Source organism: Dipodomys merriami, unplaced genomic scaffold (assembly GCF_024711535.1).
Source record: "Dipodomys merriami isolate MVZ:Mamm:240054 unplaced genomic scaffold, mDipMer1.0.p SCAF_297, whole genome shotgun sequence".
Taxonomy (NCBI): domain Eukaryota; kingdom Metazoa; phylum Chordata; class Mammalia; order Rodentia; family Heteromyidae; genus Dipodomys; species Dipodomys merriami.
In genome coordinates, this window is record NW_027204459.1 from 553,708 (window position 1) to 581,028 (window position 27,321).

General features: G+C 51.6%; 1 protein-coding gene across 10 annotated transcripts in view; it reads right to left on the reverse strand.

Annotated features, from left to right (window-relative positions):
* Positions 1-8,163: 8,163 nt before the first annotated feature.
* Positions 8,164-27,321, reverse strand: part of Atp9b (ATPase phospholipid transporting 9B (putative)) — a 180,676-nt gene continuing 161,518 nt past the window's right edge. For 5 of the 10 annotated variants that reach the window (XM_070038816.1, XM_070038811.1, XM_070038812.1 and 2 more), the window contains 7 exons: positions 26,496-26,651; positions 25,961-26,025; positions 23,770-23,878; positions 17,097-17,154; positions 15,871-16,074; positions 10,549-10,581; positions 8,164-9,248 (listed from right to left, as the gene is read on the reverse strand). In XM_070038816.1, the coding sequence (XP_069894917.1) occupies positions 9,112-9,248; positions 10,549-10,581; positions 15,871-16,074; positions 17,097-17,154; positions 23,770-23,878; positions 25,961-26,025; positions 26,496-26,651 (762 nt within the window). In that variant the 3' untranslated portion in view covers positions 8,164-9,111. The other 5 variants (XM_070038813.1, XM_070038814.1, XR_011375904.1 and 2 more) reach the window with 4 other exon arrangements.

The following is a 27,321-nucleotide window of genomic DNA, read 5'->3' on the forward strand; positions in this document are numbered from 1 at the left end:
GCCTCCATTCAGATGGTCCTTTCCAAAAGCCTGCCTTCCCCTCCCTCCTTCCCTCTTTTCCTCCTTCCCTCTCTCACTCTCTTTTTTTTGGTGCTGGTCCTGGGGCTTCTTGAACTCAGGCCTGGATGCTGTACCTGAGCTTTCTTGTTCAAGGCGAGTACTCTACCATCTGAGCCACATTTCTGGCTTTTTGGTGTCATCATTCTCAGATATCAGCCTCCTGGGCAGCTAAGAACAGAATACTGAGCCACGGGCACCAGGCTACATCTTTCCTTTTTTAATTTAAAAATTTGTAGTAAAGTATAGATAACATGAATTGGCCATCTTAGCCAATTTTTAAGTACGCCCACAATGTTATCGTGTCTGTCTCTGGAACTTTTCCATCTTCCCAAAGTGAAACCTGCCCCCAGCCCCGGCCCCACACCAACCTGGCCACTGTGCTCCAGCTCGCTCAGCAAACTGTCCTCAGCTTCTCCTGTGTTGGTGGTGGTGGTGTATGTGTGTGTGCGCACGTCTTTCTTTTTTTCTTTCTGAGGTGGGTCTGTGTATGTTATCCAGGATGTTCATGAATTCCTAGGTTCAAGTGATTTTCCCACTCAGCCTCCTGAGTAGCCGGGCCCCCAGGGAGCCCCCCAGCCAGCTTCCACTCACCGGGGGGTGGATGGGGTCTGCTTCCTTCCAAGCCTTGCTGCAGGGCGTTTCTCACGTTCCGGCCTCAGGCAGCGGGCTGCTGACGGGGAAGATTACAAGGGGTGAACGTAGCCATTTTCTGCGTCACGGGGCTGGGCCGGGGGGCAGGCTCCCCGCAGCACAGACGGGGCGCCGAGGAGATGGGGACAGCTGCACCCTTGTGAGACTCGACGGCCTCAGGCCACCTGCTCTCCTCCTCCCCCGCCCTCCTCCTGTGCCCTCTAGTATCCGTCTCCCTGTAGCTCCCTGTCTCTCCCTGCCTCCCCTCTCCTCCTCTCGTGTGACCATCAGGGCCCCGGTGCCCACATTCTCGGTCTCTTTTTAGGGCCCCGGGACTTAGTGTTCACCACAGGCCTGGGGACACTTGCCAGCACTGAAGATGGCCTATTGGGTGGGGCTTGAGCAAGCCAGGATGCTCCCATACGTCTGGGGTTCTGGTACCTTCTGGGGTGCTGAGTGGGATGCCACGTGACCAGATCACCCCTGCCTGGTACTGAGCTGTTTCGGAGTCCTTTAGGTACTTTGGCTGTAATTCCTCTCCATCCTGGCTGGGGGCCTGAAGGAAGATTCCAGAGTCGGAGAGCAAGGCATCCTGGGATGGGCATGGGGTTTGAGGAGGCCTGGAGGGGCCCAGGAAGGCTGGGCAGGCCATGAGAGCAATGGAGCCCTGCTGGGCATTGCGGGTGCCATGGGGGGGAGGGGCAGGGAGGCCTTGGAGAGAGGTCCTTAGGACTGGGTTCCTGGGTTTGGGCACCCTGCCGGTCCCAGGGTGCCTCTGCTACCTCCCCAGCTCCCTCTGCTCCCAGCTCCATCCCATTAAGCCCGAGTTTCAGAGCTTTATGAGTCTTTCCCAAGCTCGAGCGCCCTTTTCCTAGCCAGGGGTGTGTCATTAACCACATTCTGCCCTTTTCCCTGGGGTCCTCCTCCTCCCTCTCCACCTTCTTTCTGACATACCATCTGTCCCCACTTAGGAATTAGGTTCCTGGGCCTTAAAGTCACCCAAAGCCAGGAGACAGCCCCCCAAAATAAACATCAGTGGCCATCTCTCGCTCAGCCCAGTCTGCTGCTACCTGTGGCCATTCAGGCCACAAACTGGGGTGAGAGGCATGGGTGGGGGCAAGGAGGGAGCCCATCCTGGTTGAGGGAGAGGGCCTAGGGGCACCCAGCAGGACAGAGGCCGCAGACAGCAGCAGCCATGTTCCCAGCATGGGGGTGGGGGACCTGGAGAGGACAGAGCCCCCGCCCACTCCATCTGAGGGCGCTTAGTGTCCATCTCGGGCTGGACACAGAATGGAGACTGAGAACTTCTGCGGCAGAAGGAGCATCACACTGTGGACGTCCCACATCACACGCACAAAGACAGCAAACACCGAGAGCGACTTCAAACAGAGGCCAGATTTCAGAGCCCTACCTGTCAGTGAAAGCAGCGCAGCACCCGCGTGAGCTCCGCATGTGCCCGGGCTGACCTGCTTCTAGACAGTGGCAGCGCTGCATGCCACCAGGGAGAGTCAGGGCCTCTAAAACCCCAGCGCCCCAGTGCTGGGTAGCTGTGCTGTCTGGGCTCAGGTAGGGAAGGGACTGAAGGCAACCCTGCAGCAGGAGAATTCTCCAGAGCCATCAGTGGCACTAGGATTTCTAGTTTCTCCCTAGGTCTACAGGTACCAGGATAAGCTTTGGAAAATTCTGTCGTTGGTACTGAGCATGCTCACAATGTAGCAAAAGGGGTCTGAGGGCCCGGGCCTGGCCTCGGGGCCTCGCCCCATCGGGGCGACTGGAGTGTGAGAGTGAACTCTGCCTCCAGATCCCGTGTTCAGAGACCCCCGTGACAGCCCACCCAGCTGCCCTGTCAGCTGTCCCTGACAGCACTGGGATGTGGCCTCACTGACTACATTTCTTGGCTTCTAGTGCCCCCTGCTGGTACTTTGTGGATCTATACCTCCTCTCCAAATGAAGATTCAGGGAGGACTCCAGCCAAACTTGGGCCACCGTGAGTGGGAGATAGGGGTGTGTCAGCCTCAAGGTGGGCCTCAGTTTTATGGGTCACTGACAGACATGGACTGCAGCCTGGTGGGAAGCTGGCAGATACCTCTCCTGTGGGAGCCGCTCACGTGGCTGCACCTGGGGGGAACGGGGATATTCTGCACAGGGGTGCCTGGCGGATGGCTGGGGGAGCCTGGGGAGAGGTGCAGGCTCGTGCTTCACAAACCCCTTAAGTCTGAGCGTGCAGGCCCGGGCCCCGCTGGGAAGGACATTGTCCCTTGCCAGTTGTGAGCCCTAGCCGCAGCCCTGACAGCGGACTCCCAGGTCCTTTACCAGTGGCCCCCTGGGGTGCAGGTTCTGTAGGGGTGCTGACCTTGTGGCCTGGGCAGGGTGGGCTCAGCAGGGGCACACAGCCCGGGGCAGACCGCCCTGCATTTGGTCACGTCTCTGCCTTCTCTGTGCCTGCTTCTCCACCCCACCCCCATTACCCAGCCTACGCCAGAGCGTAGCACCGGCCTGGTACTAGGCTGGTCTCACCAGGAGGCAAGGAGGCTGGTAAGGTCAGTCCCTTCTGCGCCACCTGCCACATAGCCCCTGACTTGGGTGTCTCCCAGGAGCCAGGAGGCAGGGCCCACAGCCCAGATTCAGTGGTGGAAGGGGCTTGCTCCCCAAGGCTCTCAGCGGTCCGGGCCCGGGTGGAGGAGGGCGGCTCTCAGGTGACGAGGGCTGCTGTGGCAAGGCCCTGCTCAAGTGCAGGGGGCAATGCCTGCACGGGGCCTGCACGGGGCAATGCCTGCACGGGGCAATGCCTGCACGGGGCAATGCCTGCACGGGGCAATGCCTGCACGGGGCAATGCCTGCACGGGGCAATGCCTGCACGGGGCAATGCCTGCACGGGGCAATGCCTGCACGGGGCAATGCCTGCACGGGGCAATGCCTGCACGGGGCAATGCCTGCACGGGGCCTGCAGGGGAACCTGCGGCCAGGCTTTGGGACTGACCCGGGGGGAGGGACAGTGAGGACGAGGGCTCCTCTCCCTCCCTGCTCCCAGCCACCCTCTGTGACTCCACAAACCATCTTGGGAGCAGGAGGCAGGCCGTGCTTCCCAGGACACAGGGCCCGTGGGGACGAGGAGAGCAGGCCCCAGCTCACGGAAGCCCTGGCTGGGGCAGACCGGTCCTGGGAGATGGGGACTCGGCTTGGTTTTCCTTCTAGACCACAGGACCGAAGGAATCCCAGGAGGCTACAGCCATGTCCACTCACACTCAGGGTCAGGCCTGCCTTACTGCTTACCTGGCAAGCCTCACCCCTACCCCCACCTGCCGGACCCCACACCCAGCGCTGTGTGAAGAGCCGCAGGAAGTGTGGAGACGTGCGAGCACTGTAAGCCGGTCCCCACTGGCCTGGTGGCAGGCGACAAGGCCCGCCCGCAGCCCACAGGGGTCACGGGGCCACTGGAGCTCAGCCCACCCAGGACCATCACATGCAGTCTGTCTCCAGCGGTCTGTCTGCTGGTCTTTGTGCTTGTTCTGGGGCACTGGCCCTGACCTTTTTTAGCTCCAGGCTAGCACTCTACCACCTGAGCCACAGTTCTACTTCTGGCTTTTCTGGTGGTTAATTGGAGATAAGGGTCTCATGGAGATGGTGGCCCACACCTGTAATCCTGGCTACTGAGGAGGCTGAGATCTGAGGATCGCGGTTCAAAGCCAGCCTGGGCAGGAAAGTCTGTGAAGCATCTCCAATAAAACACTAGAAAACCGGAAGTGGCGCTGTGGCTCAAGTGGCAGAGCGCTAGCCTTGAGCTGAAGAGTTCAGGGACAGCGCCCAGGCCCAGAGTTCAAACCCCATGACCGACAAAAAACAAAACAAACAACACAACAACAACAACAAAGAGTCACATGGACTTTCTTGCTCCGGCTGGTTTTGAACTGCTATCCTCAGATCTCATCCTCCCGAGTGGCTGGGATCGCAGGCGTGAGCACCCTCGCTAGCTGTCTTTGAAGTTCATTTGTTGATCCTTTCAAAGGGCCAACTTTGGGTTTCTGACTGCAGTCAGTTTTCCACTTCGCTGGCATTAACTTGTTTTTACTTCTTGCTTTGGGCCTCCTTTGCTATTCTTTCTCTAGCTTGCCAAACTCTAACCTGTTGATTTTTTTCAGCATTTAAATCCATTATCTTCCTTCAAACACTGCTTTAACTGTATCTGTCAAATTCTGACATCCTTTCACTTTAATAGGTAGTTCTTTTTCAAGTCATTTTTCCTTCCACCTGTGTGGCCATGCTCTGGAGACATGGTTCATTCTGTATTGCTTTGAAATAGGGTCTTGCTACAGCCCAGGGCTGGCTTTGGACTCACAATGTTTCCCAAGTGCTAGGAGTACAGGCACTAATCACCATACTTGGCTTGATTCCAGTATTTGTGCTCTCTGCGGGTGCTACTGACCTGTTGAGTGTTCTTCAGTGGCTACTAAGGGTGATTCGGCTGCCAGTATCCTCTTGACCTCTGTCCTTCTGACTTCGGTGCAGCTGTTACTGAGAGGTGTGGTCAAGATGCCAAGCATGCTCGAGTCAGGTGGCTCCACCTTTCTCCCAGTCCACCCGTCATTGTCTCCAGTGGTACCTGAGGGTATGAAGCCCACTCTGAATGTCCAATCATCAAGGACACTTGTCTGCACACGGTGTCTGCCCCATCCTTCTCCCACGTCTGTGTCTCTCTGTAGATGGCATGCTGTCGTTCTGTGCTCCCCTTCCTGCCTCTGTCTTCTGAATCCCAGGATTACAGGTGTGCATCTCCATGCGTGGCTAGCTTTGCTTCTGATGCTGTGTGATAATTTGCCTCTGTGTACTTGCACAGAGGTTTGTTCACACACCTCCTGCCTGCTCCCAGGTGGTAAATGTACACAGTGCTGGTGCTGAGACCCAGGACTGCAGCTTCTGTGGCCCCTCCCCTCCCCTCCCTCCCTCCACGCTCCCCTCCCCTCCATCCACGCTCCCCTCCCCTCCCTCCATCCACACTCCACTCACCTCCCTCCATCCACGCTCCCCTCCCCTCCCTCCATCCACGCTCCCCTCACCTCCCTCCCTCCACGCTCCCCTCACCTCCCTCCATCCACACTCCCCTCCCCTCCCTCCCTCCACGCTCCCCTCCCCTCCCTCCCTCCACGCTCCCCTCCCCTCCCTCCATCCACACTCCCCTCACCTCCCTCCATCCACGCTCCCCTCACCTCCCTCCATCCAACGCTCCCCTCACCTCCCTCCCTCCATCCATACTCCCCTCCCCTCCCTCCATCCATACTCCACTCCCCTCCCTCCATCCATGCTCCCCTCCCCTCCCTCCCTCCACGCTCCCCTCCCCTCCCTCCCTCCACGCTCCCCTCCCCTCCCTCCCTCCACGCTCCCCTCCCCTCCCTCCATCCACACTCCCCTCCCCTCCCTCCATCCACGCTCCCCTCACCTCCCTCCATCCAACGCTCCCCTCACCTCCCTCCCTCCACGCTCCCCTCACCTCCCTCCATCCACACTCCCCTCCCCTCCCTCCCTCCACGCTCCCCTCCCCTCCCTCCCTCCACGCTCCCCTCCCCTCCCTCCCTCCACGCTCCCCTCCCCTCCCTCCCTCCACGCTCCCCTCCCCTCCCTCCATCCACACTCCCCTCCCCTCCCTCCATCCACGCTCCCCTCACCTCCCTCCATCCAACGCTCCCCTCACCTCCCTCCCTCCACGCTCCCCTCACCTCCCTCCATCCACACTCCCCTCCCCTCCCTCCCTCCACGCTCCCCTCCCCTCCCTCCCTCCACGCTCCCCTCCCCTCCCTCCCTCCACGCTCCCCTCCCCTCCCTCCCTCCACGCTCCCCTCCCCTCCCTCCATCCACGCTCCCCTCACCTCCCTCCCTCCACGCTCCCCTCACCTCCCTCCATCCACACTCCACTCACCTCCCTCCATCCAATCCACTCACCTCCCTCCATCCAATCCACTCACCTCCCTCCATCCAATCCACTCACCTCCCTCCATCCACGCTCCCCTCCCCTCCCTCCCTCCACGCTCCCCTCCCCTCCCTCCATCCATGCTCCCCTCCCCTCCCTCCATCCATGCTCCACTCGCCTCCCTCCATCCACGCTCCACTCACCTCCCTCCATCCATGCTCCCCTCACCTCCCTCCATCCATGCTCCCCTCCCCTCCCTCCATCCATGCTCCACTCGCCTCCCTCCATCCACGCTCCACTCACCTCCCTCCATCCATGCTCCACTCACCTCCCTCCATCCAATCCACTCACCTCCCTCCATCCACGCTCCCCTCCCCTCCCTCCCTCCACGCTCCCCTCCCCTCCCTCCATCCACGCTCCACTCACCTCCACCCCTCCATGCAATCCACTCACCTCCCTCCATCCATGCTCCCTCCAACCCATCCATGCACCCTTCATCTACCCTCCGACCCACCCACGCACCCCTCATCTACTCTCCGGATCACCCACACCCCCTCGTCTGTCCCCCGACCCACCCACGCACCCCTCATCTACACCCATCTCCCATTCATCCCGCCACCTACGCCCTCACAGGCCTTGCCTACTTGCTGACCGCCCTACCTCACCTGACCGGACATAGTGCTCTCTCCATTTTCCATACCAATGGATGCTTTCTGGTCTTGGTCTCAACTGCACTTCTCAGGGAGTCCCTCCCCATTGTGCATACTATCAACGTCTTATGCACTTACTCCCATGTGAAGTGTCCTTGTGGAATGATTAAGACTGTGTGTGTCATGTCTCTATGGGTATTGGGACACACAGTGGGCACTTGCGGCCTGTTCTTGGAGCTCCCAATGGACAGGGATGGTTGCGATAGTGACCTCTGGACAGCTCAGATACTCTTCCCTCATATAAAGCAGAGGAATGGTCCTGCTGAAGCTTGGGGTGGAGTGGACAGAGCCACGGGCCAGACGGCCCAGGGAAGTGGAAGAACTCCATCCCTTGGCTGGCGACCCCTTCAATCTGGCAGAGCACCAGTGCTGCATACTCCTTCTGTGACCGCCGTGTCCTGGCGTCGGTGCAGCTCCCTTCCAACTGTGGTTTCATCTGCTCCGAGGTGCTCATTTTCAGCCTACAGCCTGGAGACAAAGGCTTCTATGTACTCTGTTTCTCTGTATACTCATGTGTTCTAGTGTTTACATTTTGCTACAGCTGTGTTGGTCGTGTTAAAAGAGCACACAGGCTGATGTGTGCTTGGAACACTTGGAACACTGCGCCCCTGACTGCAGTGATGTGATTTCCTTGTCCAGGCTGTTGGCATTTCTGTGAGCCTGGCCATCACTGACCTGGGGGTCACTTCTCTTCCGCACAGAGAAAGCCAGCCTGAACCCACAAGACCAAAGCTGCCTGCAGAACTGACGAGACAGTGACACCTTGTGGGGAGTGGGAGGAATAGCTCCCGAGGTCACACGCCTGCCTGCGAGTTGCGTAATGTGTAAAGGCATTCAATTCAAGAGGCACAATGACAGTCGTAGGTGGGAAGAAAAGCTTTATTGCCGCAGAAAAGGATCTCCTTTGAAAAGCGGTGGCTGGTGGGAACCTCGGAGGGCCACGCTGCAGATCTCACAGTCAGGAGACCCCAAAATGCTCCACGGCAGCGTGGCGTTCCCAAGGGCTTCAGAGCGGTGGGGTCCACATTCAGTGGGAAATCAGCTGAAGGACACCGACATCCACAAAATGCCCAGTGCAAGTAAAAACATCCTGCTTCACAAGGTCGGAGGAGACTTTACTTCACGCCACGCTGCCTGGTGAATGGAGTCCCTGAGCACAGCACACATCGGGCAGATGGCATTGCATCTGCTGTACAATGCACACAAAACCAGCCGGGCCCCACAGAAACTCCTCCCTCTACCCCAGGGAGCCTGCTCCCAGAAGCCTTGGGGCAGCCATCCAGGACGCTTTGCTAGTGTACATCCAGCTGTGGGCATGCTACCAAGTGAACTCAGTGAGCATCAGAGATGCGCACTCCACAGGACAGCTCATTTCTATGGATAGAAATTGTTTTGAGTGTGGCTTTACAAATATAAAAGGCTGGAACTGAAAAGACACGTTACCTAACAGCAGTGCCTTTGGAAGATGGTTTACATTCATGGCTGCAACGGGATTATGTTTGTGCACATGAAGCGCTTGCTCCTTATACGCAGGACTCACTGCAAGTGTCCATGAAGCAAGGCCGTGTCCACTGTGGCTGCGCGTAGGTGGTCCCCTGCGGAGGGCGGGTGCAAGCACACGGGGCACCTCCAGTGCCCGCGGGGTCTCGTGTAGCAAGCATGGCTTTCCCCAGTATGTCACCAAAGAAGGAGCTGCAGAATGAGCCACTGACACACTCCAGATGGTGCTGGAGGAGGGCCAGGTGAGGCCCCAGCAGCACCTGTCCCCACGCTGCCCAGTGCAGGGCATCCTGCCTGGGCCCTGCACCCTCAGGAGGACAGTTTGGAGTAGCTGGGGGGGGACAGTTTTCGCTTCAGGTATTTGAGCACGTAGAGTGGAAGGCAGCTGACGACAGTAATGGCTGACACTTTCCACAAGAAGGTCACGGTCGTGATGAAGGCAACGTCTGTCAGGAGGTGAAGGAGACTGAGCGTCAGTCACAGAGCTACACACCAGACTGCAGGCCAGCTGCCCATGTGCCCAGGCCATGTGCCGCAGCTGCCACACTGGAGCTGCAGGCACACTCGGAGCCTGGAGCTGTCTCCACGCTAGCAGCACAGCAGTAATGGCTGCACACGCGGGTGTCACCATGCACTCTCAGCAGGCTCTAACCACGGTCTGGAAGACACTATCGTGCAGGAGGAAATGGAGAGCTGGCCTGGCTGTGCCGGTGCTCTTTGTAAGGCAGACCTTTATGGACTTGGGGCAACAGGGGCAGGAGGCAGCTCCTGGCCTAGGACACAAATGCTCAGACATGCCTAGTTTTTGCTTTTGTTGACTGTACTGGGGTTTGAACTCAGGGCCCTCTACCACTTGAGCCACACCTCCAGCCTTTTTTTGCATTGTTTCTCAGGTAGGGTCTAGTACGTTTTCCCAGGGCAGCCTTAGACTGCAGTCCTTCCAGTGCTCCACGTAGCTGGTGTCACGGGCGTGCAGTCCACCGCCCGCCCCACGCACTTTGCTAACGTGTGCCCAGGCTGTCCTTCTGACCGCTGCCTCTGGAGTCCCCGCCCGCCCCACGCACTTTGCTAACGTGTGCCCAGGCTGTCCTTCTGACCGCTGCCTCTGGAGTCCCCGCCCGCCCCACGCACTTTGCTAACGTGTGCCCAGGCTGTCCTTCTGACCGCTGCCTCTGGAGTCCTGAGAGGGCAGGCACGCCACCCCATCCCACTTTAGGCAAACCTGTCCTAAATTAAGTGCTCTGCTGGCCCATCCCCCCGCACTCTCTGTTCACATGCTCGTGAATCTGCTGGTGTGGAGAGCTATTTCAACGAGCCCCACGAGAAGAGACACGTGAAAAACCCAACATCAGTACAGTTTATTCTGCATACCGCAGAAAGCCTTTCAGATTGTTCTCAGAAGATGGAAGAAAAAAGACCTTGAGTAGGAGTTATCTAGACTGGTATAAAAATCAAGGATGCGAGGAAACAAGTGCTGTCTGTACTGGGGACAGGGCCCATAGGGGACAGGTCACAGATTACACCAGGGTTTGCCAGAAGCTGGCCCACTTCAACTTGAGTGGCCCAAGTGTTTCCGGGAGGGAGAGCCTGGACCCCAAGCCCATTCACTCGGGTGGCGGCAGAGCGAGAGCTCCTGGCCATCAGCTGGAAGTGGTTGGAGGAAGATTTTTAAAAAATCAGTTAAACATATTTGTCAACACCGTTTTGCTGAATTTCTAGACTCTTAAAAAAAATAATTTCACCTACCTAAGAAAGCGCCAAAAGATACTCTGCCTATACCTGTTCCAAGAGAAAACAGGAATAAGGAAATGAAGGATGAGGAGACATCAGGACATTTCAAGTGGTTAGCTACCCACTAAAGATATACTTTAAAAAGGACTAAAAGTGTCTGTGTGAAGTGTGGCTCGAACCCCTTCATGTCCACCACCACCTAATCTCTGACTTAGAAGCCAGCACTCAGATGCCCCACGGACCCCCTCAGGATGCGGAGCGCCTGGGGCAGGCGCGCGGGTCTACGAGGCCCGCCCACTGCCGGGCCACACAATGCCACACGATGCCACTTTAACACTTTGTGACACGCAGTCGAAAGAAAGAAACGTGCTATTAAAATAAGTGCCTTAAAAATAAATGAACGCTTCTCTGCATCTAGCGGATCACTTCACGACCATACAGGAGCGTAGCTGTGCTGTTCCAATCTGAAAGCAGCTTTCTCCTGCCGCCCATCAGCATGTGTTGTGTGGGGTCCCTTTAATGCGCAACTGACTTCTGTGTTTCTCACCTACACGCTCAGACCCGGTGTGGTCAGCCTGGCCACAGCCTGGAGCTCTGCGCTGTGCCACAGCTGCAGCCCACGAACCCCAAAGAAAGCAAACCAGCCAGAGCGCAGGGATGACGACGCCTCGCCACACACGCGTGTGACAACTGCCTAGGACGACGCCTCACCTCACACACACACACACACGCACACACAGACACACAAACACACGCACACGTGTGTGACAACTGCCTAGGACGACGCCTCACCTCACACACACACACACACACACGCACACACACACACACACAGACACACACACACACACACAGACACACACACACACACACACACACGCGTGTGACAACTGCCTAGGAGGACACCTCACCACACACACACACACACACACACACACACACACACAACGTGACAACTGACTAGGAGGACGCCTCACCACACACACACACACACACACACACACGCACACACACACGCACACACACACACACACACACCCGTGACAACTGCCTAGGACGACGCCTCACTGACAACTGCCAAGAAGAGTGATGCACTCTTGTCATGGTGATGGAAGACAGCTCAGGGGTGAGGTGCAACAGTTCGTCTTTTGAAAATCTGAACCTATCTTAGGTCAGGAAGAGTACTGGCTCTAGGTTCAGGCTATGGGACCACATGCCAATGTGTACCATGGATGCAGGCTGTATTCACGTTAACCAGGGATGCAGGCGGCATTAACAAGTACCATGGATGCAGGCTGTATTTACACATACCAGGGATGCAGGCGGCATTCACGTGTTCCAGGGATGCAGGCAGCATTCACACGTATTAGGGATGCAGGCAGCATTCACACATACCAGGGATGCAGACAGCATTCACACATACCAGGGATGCAGGCTGTATTCACACATACCAGGGATGCAGGCTGCATTCACACATACCAGGGATACAGGCTGTATTCACACGTACCAGGGATGTAGGCTGTATTCACACATACCAGGGATGCAGGCTGTATTCACGTGTACCAGGGATGCAGGCTGTATTCACACATACCAGGGATGCAGGCTGTATTCACACATACCAGGGATGCAGGCTGTATTCACGTGTACCAGGGATGCAGTCTGTATTCACACATACAGGGATGCAGGCTGTATTCACACATACCAGGGATGCAGGCTGTATTCACGTGTACCAGGGATGCAGGCTGTATTCACACATACCAGGGATGCAGGCTGTATTCACACGTACCAGGGATGCAGGCTGTATTCACACATACAGGGATGCAGGCTGTATTCACACATACCAGGGATGTAGGCTGTATTCACACGTACCAGGGATGCAGGCTGTATTCACACGTACCAGGGATGTAGGCCGTATTCACACGTACCAGGGATGCAGGCTGTATTCACACGTACCAGGGATGTAGGCCGTATTCACACGTACCAGGGATGCAGGCTGTATTCACACGTACCAGGGATGCAGGCTGTATTCACACATACCAGGGATGCAGGCTGTATTCACACGTACCAGGGATGTAGGCCGTATTCACACGTACCAGGGATGCAGGCTGTATTCACACATACCAGGGATGCAGGCGGTATTCACACGTACCAGGGATGCAGGCTGTATTCACACATATCAGGGATGCAGGCTGTATTCACGCGTACCAGGGATGTAGGCTGTATTCACACGTACCAGGGATGCAGGCTGTATTCACACATACCAGGGATGCAGGCTGTATTCACACATACCAGGGATGCAGGCTGTATTCACGTGTACCAGGGATGCAGGCTGTATTCATACGTACCAGGGATGCAGGCTGTATTCACACATACAGGGATGCAGGCTGTATTCATACGTACCAGGGATGCAGTCTGTATTCACACATACAGGGATGCAGGCTGTATTCACACGTACCAGGGATGCAGGCTGTATTCACACGTACCAGGGATGCAGGCTGTATTCACACATACCAGGGATGCAGGCTGTATTCACACGTACCAGGGATGTAGGCTGTATTCACACATACCAGGGATGCAGTCTGTATTCACACATACAGGGATGCAGGCGGTATTCACACGTACCAGGGATGCAGGCTGTATTCACACGTACCAGGGATGCAGGCTGTATTCACGTGTACCAGGGATGCAGGCTGTATTCATACGTACCAGGGATGCAGTCTGTATTCACACATACAGGGATGCAGGCTGTATTCACACGTACCAGGGATGCAGGCTGTATTCACACATACCAGGGGTGCAGGCTGTATTCACACGTACCAGGGATGTAGGCTGTATTCACACATACCAGGGATGCAGTCTGTATTCACACATACAGGGATGCAGGCGGTATTCACACGTACCAGGGATGCAGGCTGTATTCACGCATACCAGGGATGCAGGCTGTATTCACGCATACCAGGGATGCAGGCTGTATTAACGCATACCAGGGATGTAGGCTGTATTCACACATACCAGGGATGCAGGCGGTATTCACACGTACCAGGGATGTAGGCTGTATTCACACATACCAGGGATGCAGGCTGTATTCACATGTACCAGGGATGTAGGCTGTATTCACACATACCAGGGATGCAGGCTGTATTCACACATACCAAGGATGCAGGCTGTATTCACACATACCAGGGATGCAGGCTGTATTCACGCGTACCAGGGATGTAGGCTGTATTAACGCATACCAGGGATGTAGGCCGTATTCACACGTACCAGGGATGCAGGCTGTATTCACACATACCAGGGATGCAGGCTGTATTCACACGTACCAGGGATGTAGGCTGTATTCACACGTACCAGGGATGCAGGCTGTATTCACACGTACCAGGGATGTAGGCTGTATTCACACGTACCAGGGATGCAGGCCGTATTCACACATACCAGGGATGCAGGCCGTATTCACAGGTACCAGGGATGTAGGCCGTATTCACACGTACCAGGGATGCAGGCTGTATTCACACATAACAGGGATGCAGGCTGTATTCACACGTACCAGGGATACAGGCTGTATTCACACGTACCAGGGATAAAGGCTGTATTCACACGTACCAGGGATGCAGGCTGTATTCACACATAACAGGGATGTAGGCTGTATTCACGCGTACCATGGATGCAGGCTGTATTCACACATACCAGGGATGCAGGCTGTATTCACACATACCAGGGATGCAGGCTGTATTCACACGTACCAGGGATGCAGGCGGTATTCACACGTACCAGGGATGTAGGCTGTATTCACACATACCAGGGATGTAGGCCGTATTCACAGGTACCAGGGATGTAGGCTGTATTAACGCGTACCAGGGATGCAGGCTGTATTCACACATACCAGGGATGCAGGCAGCATTCATGCGTACCAGGGATGTAGGCTGTATTCACACATACCAGGGATGCAGGCAGCATTCATGCGTACCAGGGATGTCGGCTATATTCACACGTACCAGGGATGCAGGCCGTATTCACGCGTACCAGGGATGTAGGCCGTATTCACACGTACCAGGGATGTAGGCCGTATTCACACGTACCAGGGATGCAGGCAGCATTCACGCGTACCAGGGATGTAGGCTGTATTCACGCGTACCAGGGATGCAGGCTGTATTCACGCATTCCAGGAATGCAGGCAGCATTCACGCGTACCAGGGATGCAGGCTGCATCATGCCTCCTTTCTTTTCTTGCCCAGGAGATGGGGACTTGGCCAGACTCCATGAACCAAGAGGCCAGATGCGAAATGACTCACCCAAGAGCGTCTTTTCTCTTTGTGTATGTTAAAAAACCCTACGAACCATACTATAAGGAAGCACCTTAGCCAACCTGGCAATGACTTGGGGTCATCTGACTAACGGATGATGACAAAAGCTTTGTCATTCCTCATCTTAACCAGGTGAGCGAGGGAATGGGGTGTGCGAAGGGAAGTCCTGGAATGGTGGAGACAGAGGACTGGTGGAGACAGAGGATTGGCGGTATGTGGGCAGAGACCAGATGGACTGTAATGGTTCATTCTGCCCGAGGAGGGTCAGCAACACGGACATGCAGAGGCTTGTCAGGCCATGCAGGGAGCCCTGGCCTCTGCTGGGAAGCAGTGACACAGGTGGTATGGAGTCGGAACCTCTTTGACTAATCCCTTCTCCACTGTAGACAACAGTGCTAATGGGGGGTGACAGTGACCACATTCTCACCCCATGTCCAGCACCCACCTGGCACCTCTCCCATGGTTCTCTTTCTAGGAACCGGGCTCAGGGAGTTCAAGTCCAGATGCAGTTCAAGTTCAGCTGGTGTCAGAGTGGGCCGGGCTGGTCAGGAAGACAGCGCAGACCTTATGGTGTGGAACATAGTGTTCCCCCTCACTAAGGGGTGCTTGGCCAGGCTGCTGAAGCAAGTATGTCCCAGTGTAGACAGCCCAGGGGAAGAAGCAGAGCACAGGTGTCTCTCTGTGCCCAGGCTGCCTCTTCAAAGCGCCTGCCTTGGAGCAGTTATCTGCTTCCATGGTGATGGAGCAGTTATCTGCTTTCACTGTCAAAGTACAAACAGCACAGCTGGTGTGGGAAGCATTCTTGGAAACAAACACAACTCTAACATCTTTATAAAAGGCAAGATGGTAAAGATCCTAATTCTGTAAGTCACTGTAAGTCACTGCAAGGATTTTTTTATCTGTCACAAAAATATGCTTTTCTGTTATGAAACTTTCTAATATGGATTCTATTCTGTTCTGGGAGCTCAAACAATGTTTTAAGGAGTAACAATAACAAATGTTAGATAAGGACCCAAAAAACTGTGAAACAACTTACCAAAATACTCATTAAGAAAAGCAAGAGAGGCCACGTAGCAGCCCAGACTGAGGAACTCTGCCACAACCATCAGCCAGTGCCAGGTCCTGATGGTCAGTGCCACCATAAGCAGCTCGGTCAGGATCAGCGCGGTGAAGGAGATGGCCACCACATGGACAAACTCTGACTCGAAGAGCACCAGCGCCCCATACATGAGAATGCCACCTGGAAGACAGCAGGCAGAGTGGCCTGTTACAAGTCAGCTTTTCCCACAAACTGGAAGCCAGCAAGAAAAAGGAACACGGAAACAAGCCACTCTTAACACCTAAGACAGGGATCAGGCACACACGCTTCTCATGGACAGACATGGGTTTGGGGTAAAATAAGATGTGCACTTGCTTCACCCAGGTGTGTCCAGCAGAGGCTCACCAACTCTTCAATATCGGCAGAAAGAGCCACAGTGCCACTTGGACTGGTGTCAACGAAGAGGAGGCGTTTCATGGAATCCCTGCCATGTCCCCTAACTCTGTCTGCAACAGCCTTTCGCTTTCTAGAATTCCAGCAGAGTGGTAATGCCTTCTGGTTTTGTAATTCAGACTTCCCAAAGCCTTGCTATCATCATTCTATGAAAGAAAACCATTGTGCGGAGACACAAAGTAAAAGGTGCTTGCTACAGTTTTCTGGACTAACCTTTAATTAAAAACGGGCCAGTTTTTAGCTAATAGGTATCAAAGAAAACATACCAATGTGCCTTGTGAGAGTATCAATTTACAAGATAAAAAAAGAAGGCTTTCACTGTATTCCATGTTGTTATAATTTGAGGAGGGGAAGGGAAAAAACAATTCGTTTAACTAGGGATACAAATGAACCCATTGCAACAATGAGACAAACAAGTCTTATGCCAAAAAGGAACTTTACAACTTTGGTGGGGGCGGGGGGGGGGGAGGGGGGGAGGGGGGGAGGGGAAACAGAGGAGGAGGCTACAATGCTTGATAAGAAATGTACTCATTATCTTGCCCATGTAATTGTAACCCCTCTGTACAGTATTTTCACAATTAAAAAAAAAAAAGAGAGAAAAAGAAGAAGAAAAAAGAAGGCAACATTTAACTGCTGATGAGATTTTAAGCTGGAATTTAAGCTGGAGGGGCAAATGCTATTGCTAAGACAAGAAAACAAAAAAACAAAAAACAATCAACCAAAACTCCACAAACAACCCACTGGTTCAGTGAAGTCAGGACCCGCCTTACCTTGGTAGATGCTGATCAGAACCCAGATGAGGAAGGTTTTGAAGGACAGGGATCTTCCCTAGGAACAAACAGTAGAACCATCTCCTCAGCAGAGCAGACTGCCACCTGACTCTCAGGTTCCCAAGGAACAAGATGCTTCTCAAAAGCCTTAGGGCCTGACACCATGAGCGGTCCCACTGATCTTATGGCCACTTCAGATAAGCCTGGGCCCTGCAGATGCTGTCCAGCAGTGCCCATAGTTGGCTAAGATCTGCTGACGCTCAAGCCATGGCAATATGTTCCTTGGTGTACTAGTAACTGAGGAAGCTATGTCTATAGATGAACAACTAACCAGGAGTAACCTAGATTTCCTTTGTGAAAAGAAATCTCCTTTTATTTCCTGCTCCCCTCCCAAGGTAACAGCTCTTCTGTAAGGAGGAGGCATGCCAATTACAGTAAAAAATGAGTTTCCGTTCAGGAAAAGCTGTCATGTAAGTAGATCATACAGGGACAAGAGTGGCTTCTTATGCACTAGGCTTTGCTTTTCCAAGTGAACCCAGGTTTGCATTAGTGGTCTTCGGCTGGCCTTCCTGTAAAGTGCACTAATGGAGCTCCAGCGCAAGGAGACCAGTCACAGCTATACTCTCAGTGCTGGAGAACGGTCAGGCGATTTACGCCAGGGGAGGCCCTATAGTAATGGGTTAGGACAGGCCAGGTGAGAGGCCACCAGAGCCTTGAGTTCATGCTGTCACCTCTGCTCTCAGCAGATACTCCATGGGAGGAGACCTGGGGCATGGGGCTTCCCTGGAGTGCCTGGGCAGTACTTGGCGTGTGCTATCACTGACCACTCCAAAGCTCTGGGGAGAGTCCCTCAGGGTGGGTACACTGACAAGTGCCATCACAGGGGCCCTGGACATACTGCAGGGACGTGTGGTGGTAATGCCATCCTGAGTCCAGACTTGAGTCCCTGGATCAAGCCTGGAAGCTGGTAGGATGCTTATATGTATGCTGAACACCCTTGCTATGGTCCTGAGGAGGTCAGCAAAGGCAGTAACCATATGCAACCTTCTAATTAAGCATTTACCTTGGACATGAGTGAATCCCAGTGAGTGGCTCTGAGTCCTAGTCTCTGCTACATGGGAATGTATGGGTACTTAAATACACTGCAGCTTATTAAAAGAAATAGCAGAAAAATGTCCACATGTTCCACCAACATAGCTTAAGCAGGGTCCTTTCATATCTATTTTCCAAGTGCATGTCTCAGACTGGCCAGTAGTGGGTGTTTGGTCTTTGGCTATAAAATTTAACTATAATTAAATACGTGGCTCATTTTACTTCAGGAATTAAAAGGAATTTAACTTTAATCTCTCGATGTTAAGAGATAAGCGGTTTACTCTGTAGTCAGATTTGCTGGAGGTCGGCTGCGTATGTGAAATAATTATCAATGTGGTTGTTGAAAGTTAAAGCAGTGTCTGTGCCCTGTCTTGTTGGGAGTGCAAACACAGCAGATGTTTGCTGAAGGCACACATGGAGTCTGCACACAGGTGACTCCTGTCTCCAGTGGACTGCAGATCAATAAAAGAAAACACAACAGAATGAGTATTAAAACCATAAATAAAATAATTTAAGAAAAATAAGCCTAAGTGACTGGTTCCTGAGTGTGGATGCTTATTAATGGGTCTGACTTTTAGCTCGGAGAGGAGAAATCTCACATTTAAGACGCAAATACTTTATTCATGGAAGCAATTTATCTACCATGAATTCCAGGGAACTCATGAAGCTGCTCTTCTCAGACCCAAATGTCTGTTGCTCGTCTCAGACAGGGTCTTGCTTACTTGTTCAGGTACCAACCACTGGTCTCTCTAATAGGGACTTCTGTTTAAATGGATTCTGAGTCAGTCTGCCTCCCATACTCTACCTGCAGTCCTTGGCTCCTGACTAAATATGTATGCCTCAGTTTCCTCCTCTATCAAGTAGAAATGATGATGGTATATACTTCATGTTGACTGCATAAGCCATAAAACGAAACATGCACACTACTAGAAATAAATCCTATCATTAATATACATTACTGGAAAGCAAATTTTGAATACGTATCACTCAAAATGTAAAAAATGAAACTAATAATTTTAGGAAGGCTAGTCTAACCTGAGATGAATAAAATTGTTAATAATTGTTAAGTACCACACTGTGGTACATGCACATGCAGATTGCAGTGGCATGCACACTGGCTGTTGCTATGATCACATACAAGCATATGGGTAACACATGCAGGACACAGTGACATGCACTTCAGCATGGATCTATGATCACACACAGGTAAGCTACAGGTATGCTGTGGTAACATGTAGATTGCAATGACATGAAGCTGATGTGTATCAGGTAACTTATGTATAGGCTTTGGCGACATGCATGTTGGCATGTATCTGATCACACATAAGCAGATTATACTCAAGCTATGGTAACATATGTGTAATTACAGTGACAAGCTCATAGGCATGTGTCTACAGTTACACAAAAGCTGAATACAAACATCTGTGGGCAACACTTGTGTTGAGTACACTGACATGAAATGGTATGTATACATGATCATATGTGGGCAGATGGTTTGTAACCATGATCACACATGAGCAGAGGCACACATAATCATGCACGGACAGATATGTTCTGTACACATGATCAGATAGGTTTTGTATACATAAGCACATATGAACAGATATGTTTCATGAGTGCTGGGACCAAGGGGGACATTCCACTTCTTAGGGGCGCTGGGTCTCCCTCTGCCCTGCTTATAATCATTTGTTTCCTCTGTTCTCTTCTAGCCTACTTCCTCCCTCAACTTACTTTCTCTGATTCCTTCCAAGATTGCTTTTCTCAAATCCCTAATTGTAATCATTTGGGGGTAGAAGTTTGAAGCAGAAATAATATATAGGGTTGACAAAAAAATGAGAGGAAGTGAATAGAAACTCTCCAAAGGGAAAATATGAGTGGAAGGGCGAGACTGATGCTCATGGCAGTGCGACGGAAAGAGCCCTTGTAGTAAACTGGTCACTCTCGTCACTCCCTGACCCCTCAGATAAAAACTAGAAATGGCCTGACGGTGGCTTGGTACCCATGTTATTCTGCACTTAGCTGGAGGTAGGGACACACTGTAGTTGAGGAAATCTCAAAACTTATGAAGGAAAAGACTGCAGTTCTACAAGACACAACAGTACTAACCTGAAGAAGGCAATTCTTCCTGGGTATTGCCATTTTCAACCTTTGTTTTGAGAGAATTTAGGCCACCCCTTGGTTGGCTAGGAGGCTGCAGATTCAGACATTTAGCAGTGACTGACCCATGTGGGCATCATGTCACTACACCTGTCACCAGTTATCCATGGTTTGTTCCAGGTCCTAACAAGTATCCCTCACTGACAAAGACAGGGGGCTAGTAGCACCCGGCCAGCTCCTCATCCTTCATTTTCAAGGACTGGACACTCCTTAAAACCACCAGTCAGTGGGGCTTGTGGCCTGTCCCTTAGTCTTGGGCTGCCTTCTAACAAAAGGACAGTTGGAAAAGACACCGGGATTGACATAATCTCTCTGAAGAGCTCTGTGGCACTGATCATGAGAACTGATTCGTCTGCTGAGGTAGCATCTGCTGGAGTCTCCATTATGAAGCTGTGGTTTTGTTTGTAACTAATGATCGGTTGTCCATCTCATTCCTTCACACTTATCACTGTAATTCTTCAGTAAGGAAGAACTTTATATTAAAATGGACTTACTGGGCTGGGAAGATGGCTCAGTGGTAGAGCGCTTGCCTTGCATGCATGAGGCCCTGGGTTTGATTCCTCAGCACCACATAAGCAAAAAGAAAAAAGCCGGAAGTGGCGCTGTGGCTCAAGTGGTAGAGCGCTAGCCTTGAGCTGAAGAGCTGAGGGACAGCGCCCAGGCCCAGAGTTCAGGCCCCACAACCGGACTCCCCACCCCCCCCCCCAAAAAAAAAAATAAAATGGACTTACTAAGATTCTTATGCATTCTGTTGCTGATCTGATCTCATTTTGGCAACTAATAGCTCTCTTTCTAGCGGGATCCTGTGTGCTACTTAAACACCATCATTACTTTTGGTTTTTGGGCAATTCTTTACTTTCTGGCCCTATCAGGTCTCCAGGCTTGGTCTTTATTTTCATGCCTGGTCCTAAACAAGCCCCTCCTCCAGGGGCCTAACTCCACTGAGGGTGGGGGGAAAGGAATAGTGCAGATCCTCTAACTGGAGATTGGAGACCCAGTTCTTTTTATGGCTACGGATGCCTAGACACTCTCAGGCACTGACCTAGAACGTGCATGTGACTAAGTGAGGTCCACATGTGTCCATGCTTGTTTTCTCCCTACTATCTGTGTATCAAATAGGCACACAAAACCAGGAGGAATGGTATCCTCTCTTTAGGATACCAAAATATTCTGAATTGTGGAATACCTTAACAAAAATGGAGATGTAGACATGGATGAGCCACAACTCAATCAGATGTACACGATGTCCCTCATGTCCAAATGGTGTCAAGCTAAGTGACAGCAAATGTGCTGATTTCATCGACTGTGCTCATTCCATGAGTGTCTACTTTGTCAGGCACTTACAACCCTACAAATACCTTGTTACCAGTGGAATTTATGTATCTATGGAGGTGCTGGTAAGCACAACCTAGACCCTTATAAGCACGAAGACGCACATGTTTTAGCTTTCTTCTCTAATCCATGTGTGCATCTCAGCCCTGCTGCCTAATGCAGCGACCTAGCACTGTGCCCTCTTGGGTCAGCACATGTGCAGTGACACTGGTGATCTAGTTCTAGGTCACCTGGGGCAGTGACACTGGTGATCTATTGCTAGGTTTTCTTGGGCAGTGACACTGGTGATCTAGTGCTAGGTTTTCTGGGGGCAGTGACACTGGTGATCTAGTGCTAGGTTTTCTGGGGGCAGTGACACTGGTGATCTAGTGCTAGGTTTTCTAGGGCAGTGACACTGGTGATCTAGTGCTAGGTTTTCCAGGCAGTGACAGTGGTGATCTAGTGCTAGGTTTTCTGGGGCAGTGACACTGGTGATCTAGTGCTAGGTTTTCCAGGCAGTGACAGTGGTGATCTAGTTCTATGTCACCTGGGGCAGCACATGGGCAGTGACACTGATCCTTGGGTTCTGACATGGAAAGCTTATTTCCATCTGCTACTTATGAGGTGGGATTAAGCCACATTTGCAGAGGACTGGGAAGGAGGAAAGGCATAAACTACTGCAATTATCTTCAATAACTTCCTGTAGTTTTTTTTTTTTACATTCCATGAACTCCAAATGGTTGCATCGTTTTAGGAACTAGATCAAAAGTATGTCTTATAGCTGTAATACGTGTAATAATCTTTCCTGGAAGTCAAAATGATATATCAGTATGATAATAACATTTGACATTTATAATCTGTCTTATGCTCTATTGCTATTTTGGTCCCAAGAGAAGTGTGTGGACATTTTGAACTTCTTGAAATAAGAAATTTAAAGGTCTTATTTCATCAGATTCTTCAATAACGCCATGAAATCTAACAGGTAACATGAAACATCCAGCAACTCTTTGGCTAGTTAGTGGACAGGTGGGCTAGAGTACAGTCTGGTATTGGTCAGCTGGACTCCAGTATGGTTAGATTAGAGGTCAGCTGGGGCAGTACGCTAATCTTAATGGCCAGCTGAGTACACAGAAGGCTGTTAGTAGTCATCTGGACAAAGTATAGCCTGGTAGTTAGTGATCAGCTGGATTGGCATCTAGTTTTAATACCTCATCTAATTTTTTTTTTCACCTCACCATATTTTCACAGCTTTAAAAATCTGATTGATACTTCAGGTGATCAATTATAAACCTGCATTGAATTGAGGGTTAGTAGATTTTGTTCTCAGTGCTGACTCAGTGAATACTAGCCACAGTTTGTACTGGGAGAACTAAGATTTTTGTCTACCTGGGGTCCTTATAGGTTGTATGCTTTTAAAAATATGCTTCCACATAAAGACATGATAAACTTAAAAGCCCCAGCAGAATCTTCTACTCTTAATACAGTATAGTTTCAAGCTGAGTGGGCAGGGTTGGCTTGGCAGAGTTATGGGAAAAGATTCTTCTTCAAAATATCTGCACACAGCTGTGTGTCTCAGCAAGAGACTGATTGTCAGCCACTTTTCACATGTGATTCTGAACCCACAACCAGAGACTGAGGTGGAAAGGAAGCACTGAGTCAGTAACTCAATGGACTCCTATTTAGAAACACTGCACTCTGCAGTGAGCGGAAGAAAAGCTGTCCCTTCAGAAGGGACATAACTAGCCAGGTACATCTATAGTTGGCCAGCACCCTTGATAGGAAATCAAGGCTTGGGCTCTTCTAGCTACCTGGGAAGCCTGGAAGTCTGTTTGCTAAAATATTATATCATAAATATTATAAATATTATATCATAAATATTCCACAATGGTTCTGTGTATCCTTTAAAATACTGAATTTATGCATGGTATGAGCATTCTACTGCAAAACATTTGAGAGTAATTTTGTTTTCTGCAACACTTCCTTCTTTGAGGTTTAGCTCAAAATGGAAATTTCAAAATTAACTGGAAGAAGAAATGAGGAGAGACCAGACTTATTCAAAATGCACATGTTTTCTCATTCTTGCCTGACCCAGAGGCCAGTCCTGGGGTCATACCTTAGTGAGGTCTTTGTAGAGTTCTGGGTATAGCATTGCCATTTCCGGCTTCACATCTTGGTCCAATACTAAAGAGAACACTGGGAACATGGTGTAGATAGTTGCATACCTTAGAAATCAAGAAGACTCATCAGTTAGGTCAAGCCTGATAAGTGCCTAGAGCACAACCATGAATATACAAATAACACTAGAATCACAGGCATGTCAAAGTTTCGAAAATCAAAACAAAATCTCATAAAAACAAAAACATGTTGGCAACCAAGTAGGAAAATCAGATATTTATACTAACAGCACAGTGGTGTAAATACCACCACACTTATTTTATTTTCTATAAGGTACAGATGCTACAGGGAAAAAAAATCCATTCAGAAATCGATCTTCCTTGTGACACTTTCCACACCCAGATCGCTGTGGACTCACGGACAGCTGCCAGTCCAACAGTGAACCTTCCAGTACTCTCCACAGCCATGCCCTCTTCCCCGTTGGCCCGCCATGGGCCTCCCCTCCACCTTTGTCATCTTAGGGTTACTGTTCCAGTAACCTTTGGGGACTGGCTTTCGACTTAATGCAGGTCCCTAGAGATCATGCGGGCTGTGGGTGTAGTGAGGATGCCCTCCTCTATCTGTGGGGCAGCCTAAGCGGTTGGACCATGTTATTACAAATTAAACCTTCATTATCCAGAATTGATTGTGAAGATAGCTTAACACATATTCTGGCCAGGAATGCCAAATGGGACAATATGGTAGGGACATGTTTAATTTCTTTTTTCCCCTTAGTATCTATGATTTGTTGAGTTCTGTGCTAACAACTTGACACTTGTAGTCCACATAGTGCCTCTCCAAGCTCCATATTACATTTTCCTCTTAGAGGAGGAAAACCAGGGCTCAGGCTGCGTGTGTCCAGTGACTATGGGAGGCAGTGTACACCCGAGTCTGGGACATGAGGCTCTCTTTTTCTTCACTGTACTATAATGCAGTTAGCAGAATAATGGCTTCCCAGATACCTACGGTCTTCCCGCAGTATGATTCCGTATCATGACTAAGCTGCGATGAGAGGTTACCACGGCTTACTTGGATGAGCCTGACCTGACTACATGGACTTTTAAGAGAGGGAAATGCCACCATGGAAGAGTAACAGATATGCAGCTTTTGCTCTGAGAAGGGGGTGGAGGTGGAAGGAGGTGGGAGCTCCAGGGAGGACATGCAGCATCCATCACTGGCTCTGAGTTGGGACCTCTTCTGTCATGAAAGCGGGACATGTGATACTCTGTCTTTTGCTACAGTTTGGGGGGATTCTGGGGATTCAGGGAGCTGCAGGAAGAGAGCATTTAGGATGCATTTACCTGCCTGGAGCAAGGCTGGATGTGGCAGAGGAAGTCTTAGGAGGCACCTGCCTGCCTGTTCTCAGCTGGCCTGGAGAGAGGAAGGGGTTGTATGGAAGTGTGGATGGCAGCACCCTGATAAGTCTACCTGGCTGAGGCCTGGGCTACTGCTCTTGTAAACTGCCCCTGAACCCTCTTCTCACATGCAGAATGGGGCACGGGGAAGGGAGACCGATGCTCTGAGCAGAGCAGGCAACACTCAGTGGTTGTGGCCGTTATTTTCTTCGGTTTGAGATGAGTGAACAAGCTTTACAGAACATGGAAGAAGAGTGGTGGAGAGCAGCTTTTATTCATGCCAAACCATTAACACTGACTGTAGCTCTAGGCAAAACCACAGAGGATAAGGAAAGGGAGACTCCACGTTATTCATTGTTTGGAGAAATTCCTCTTTTGCAGACTTGGTGGGCAGGACTGCTTAGCTGTGGTCACGGCTCCTGCCTCACGCTTCACTTACTGCCTGTGAACAGGTGTCACTGCTCCTCGTGAGCTGCGACTAGGTCATCTCGGGCATCGAGGTGGCTGGTCCCACCCCTATGAAGCTGTGTGGGCTCAGGCCGCTTGCAGCTGTGGCCTGCAGGTGGCACCCTCAGCACCAACTGGCCTCTGGCCCCTGGTTATTATGCCATAGGACCCTTTTACCAAATCACAGTCAGACCTGACGCAGTTCCCGACACAAAGCATGGTCTCTCCATGAAACAAAATCTGCTCTGAGAATTATTCGAATATGACTTAATATTCTACACGTTTTTCCAAAATAAAATCCTCTTGTAATGATGTGGCAAGGCACCCCAAGTGCCACACTTGACTTACCCCACCATGAGGAATCCCTGGTATAGGGGGACAGATGCAAAGTAGAAGACTGAAGAGAACACAGCCTTAGAAGAAAGAACACCGGAGATTAAAAACAAAATGCTGTCAGTCACACTCATACCCCTCTGTGTACAGCCTCTCCCAAGTGCCTGGTGCTGACATTTATTCCAGCCTGGCTGTACCAGTAAGCCACGTAGACACAGATTCTCCCCCATTGTCTCAGTCTGCAGTAGAGATCATCTCTCTCTTTCTTTTTCTTTTTGCTCTGGTCCTGGAGCTTGTACTCAGGGCTGGGTGCTGTCCCTCACCCTTTTTTTGCTCAAGGCTAGCATTCTACCACTTGAGTCATGGCTCCCTTTTTGGCTTTTGGTAGTTAAGTGGAGATTAAAGAGTCTCGTGGACTTTCCTGCCTGAGCTGGCTTCAAACCATGATCCTCAGACCTCAGCTTCCTGAGTAGCCAGGGTTACAGGAGTGAGCCACCGGCGCCCGGTGAGACCATTACCTTTACTGGGATATGGGGCACAAGCTGGGTACCTGCATGGTGGAGATGATGAGGCCCCTGTGCATGACAAACTGGCCAAGTGCTGCAGACCTCTTGTAGCTGTTCCGTCCATGTACCATGAGCAGCCTGCCAATGTGTCTGAACTGCGTGATGGAGAAGTCTGCCGCCAGCGAGGCCTGCTTCCCCTCCTGCAACAGAACAATACAGAGACCTCTGCAAAACACTGCATGCTGAGAGCCTCACACTCCAAAACTGTGTCAGAGCTTGGTCTGAATTAGAAGGAGCAGGCTACTCTTTCTGCACAACACTGGAGGCTTCGCAGGGCTCATCCACCGCAGTGGCACAAACAAGGAAGGTGGAGGAGCCTACACTGGAACTCATGCACTTGTCCAAGGGTGTCTGAACACGGACATCAGTCGTTTCTCACAAATGCTCTAGAGAAGAATGACTCTAGCATTCTACTAGCAACACAAGGATTAAGTAGCGAAATAGTGTGGTACTGACCACAGGGCTGCTCACTCCCACCTGAGACCCCAGGCTTCTTCAGAACCATCTCCACAAACCTCAATAAGCTCACAACTGTCCTCCCGTTTCTCACAGTTGCTGTAAGGCCCCAGAGAACAGAACAGCCAAGGAAATGCCAAACTCAAGTTGGGCTACTTTCCCAGGTCTTGTAGTATTATTTTTGGTTTGAGCGACTCTAAAGATAACAATCAAGGCTGGCAAGAATAGAAGCCTCCACCACAGCTTGGCTGGAAGGAGACAGGGACTCCGAGGCAGAGAATGGGGCATGGGAAGCAGGGAGAGGAGCTCCGGAGCTATGGAAGCAAAGAGGGGTGAGCACAGGTGAGAATGTGA